Source organism: Pseudophryne corroboree, chromosome 6, assembly GCF_028390025.1.
Source record: "Pseudophryne corroboree isolate aPseCor3 chromosome 6, aPseCor3.hap2, whole genome shotgun sequence".
Lineage (NCBI taxonomy): Eukaryota > Metazoa > Chordata > Amphibia > Anura > Myobatrachidae > Pseudophryne > Pseudophryne corroboree.
In genome coordinates, this window is record NC_086449.1 from 17567323 (window position 1) to 17569930 (window position 2608).

The following is a 2608-nucleotide window of genomic DNA, read 5'->3' on the forward strand; positions in this document are numbered from 1 at the left end:
TCACTACCTCACCCTGTCACTCTCTTCCTGTCACTAACTGCCTCTCCCCATCACCCTCTTCTCATCCCCCACAGCCTTTCCCCATCACTCTCTACCTCACCCTGTCACCCTCTGTCTCCACCCATCGCCCTCTTCCCATCACCTTCTGCTTGTCCCCCACAGCCTATCCCCATCACTCCCTGCCTCTCCCTGTCACCATCTACCTCTATCTGTTAGCCTCTGGCTTTCCCTATCACACTCTACCTTGCCCTGTCACCCTTTGCCATTCCCCCACACCCTACATAATGTCTGGTGGTTGACATGTTTTGTCTATGTGTCATTTATGTGTTGTATGAAATGTGTTGAATATATCTTTGTGGCTTGTTTGTGTGGCTAGTTATTCTACCGTATATCCTGTGCATGCTGTGTGTTTGTGTACGAACAGAGACCTCTCTGTTTGGAGTGTGTATGTTGTCTGTATGTAATATTTTTGACTTCAAAAAGAGACTATCCAGTGTAGTAGAATAAGACAAATTCATGAGCCAGTCTAACGTTGACAGCAGATTCATACTTTTTCTGATTTGCTTCTTCTTTTTCTATCTCATTTTCACTATCAATTGACACTGTTGGTTTAAATTGTTAATCTGATATCAAATTCCAACTGAGTGATAGAGTTGACAACACACCCTGTGGGCGACACTGTCCAATTCCCAAATATAGGGTTTTATTGGTGTCCTGCTGCATATTAGGCTATGATGCCTTAATTAATTTTATATTTTCAGATTGTCTGTTTACCATGGAAATGCAATTGATGAGTATGCAATTTTGCATGGTATAGATGACAAAGGATTTATCAAAGAGTTTTTTTTCAAGATTTAATGATTTTATATGGATCTAATTAAAAGTTAGGTTTTAACCTCTATGTTTTTCTTAACAAGTGTGCCAACAAAGGGTCTTTCTTTCTTGTCTTTTGTACATTGACTAACTAGTAATTCCCTTAATTAAACTACTGGAAAAGCAGTTAGAGAATCTGAAGGAGGAGATAAAACAAAGAAATTCTGTTAATTATACTGGACTTGAGAATCAAATTCTTTATTTGCAAAACCAGGAACAAAGGGTAGTAAACATCTTGCAATCCAATTCCTACAATTTTGGCAACCATGCTTGATCCCAAGTTCAAGCCATTTGTAATGCCTTTCTTTCCATCTGACACAGATGTTAACAGATGCAAAAATCTACTTGTGAGTAAGCTGTCTGCTCAAGTGGCACCTGACACAGTTACATATCTTTTTTCAGTTTCTCATTGAGCTGCTGCAGCATGGAAAAAAAATTAAATTTTCTCAAAAAACCACTGGAGAGTTGACAACTCTGTTGTGACTCAATCTGACACAGTAACCATCATTAGAATGGTGGAGGATTATGTTAATGACAATGTAAAATATTGCATTTCAAACTGCTAGGAAGGAATATTTTGTGCGGAGATAGTAGCTGGTGAGTTTTGCGTTTAAGAAGTAGATAGAGATGTATTAGTTGCTTGAGGTTAGAAATGTGAGAAGAGATGAGAGATTAGAAATGTTTGGCAGAATGTTATAAAAAAATTGTACATGATGTGATAGCAAACTAAATGAATAGAAACTGTTTCAATTTTTGAAAAGCTATCCTAAAGTCTTTATTCCTCAGGCTGTATATGAATGGATTAGACAATGGTGTTACCACAGTATAAAGCAGTGATAATGCCTTGCTGATAGCCAATAACTCTCCATTGGTTGGAACCATGTATACGGAAAAGAGACTCCCAAAAAATATACACACAACAGTCAGGTGGGAGCTACAAGTGGAAAAGGCTTTCTGTCTCCCGCTAATGGACTGAATACTTAGAATGGTGGTGATGATAAACACATAAGAAACAATTATCATTGTGAATGGGAACATAACAACAATAACACCAAATAAAGAAACCTGGATTCGATAAATTGAAGTATCTGAACAAGAAAGCTCTAGAATAGGAGGTAAGTCACAGAAGAAATGGTCAATAACATTTGGTCCACAGAAGTCAAATTTGTATGCATCAAATTCATTCTTAAACAGCAACAAAAAACTCAACAACCATGATACAATTACAGATTTCACACAAAAACCTTTGTTGATCATACTGTTGTATCGCAGTGGGTTACAGATAGCCAGATATCGGTCATAAGACATCACCATGAGGATGAGACACTCTGATGCCTCTGTATTGGCAAACACATAAAACTGTGAAAAACAGGCAACTAGAGACATGGTGCCTCCTGAATGTGGTATAATATAAAGTAAATTAGGTAAAATGTCCGTGGTCATCAGAATATCCAATAAAGATACTTGTAATATGAAGAAATACATTGGAGAGTGAAGATTTTTGCTTATCAAAACTAAAGTTATAACAGTGACATTACCAATTATAGTAATACAGTAAATGAGGAGCAGAAACAAGAACAATAGACTATGAAAGTTGTGAAGATTTGGAAATCCCAGAAGAAAGACAAAAGAGATATTGTGCATTATGTGTTCAGCCCTGAAAGACAAGCAAAAGAAATCATACCTAGTTCAGAATCAGAATCAGCTTTATTGGCCAGGTATACTTGCGTATACT

General features: G+C 37.2%; 1 protein-coding gene across 1 annotated transcript; it reads right to left on the bottom strand.

The window, feature by feature from the left end:
• Positions 1-1599: 1599 nt before the first annotated feature.
• Positions 1600-2259, bottom strand: LOC134934065 (olfactory receptor 11L1-like). Its single transcript, XM_063929578.1, has one exon. It carries the CDS (start codon positions 2257-2259, stop codon positions 1600-1602), a length of 660 nt encoding a protein of 219 aa, XP_063785648.1.
• Between the last annotated feature and the right edge of the window lie 349 nt (positions 2260-2608).

What these genes read in the sequence shown, in the direction of transcription:
- LOC134934065 (XM_063929578.1), bottom strand. Translation starts at nt 2,259, where the DNA reads ATGTCTCTAGTTGCCTGTTTTTCACAGTTTTATGTGTTTGCCAATACA.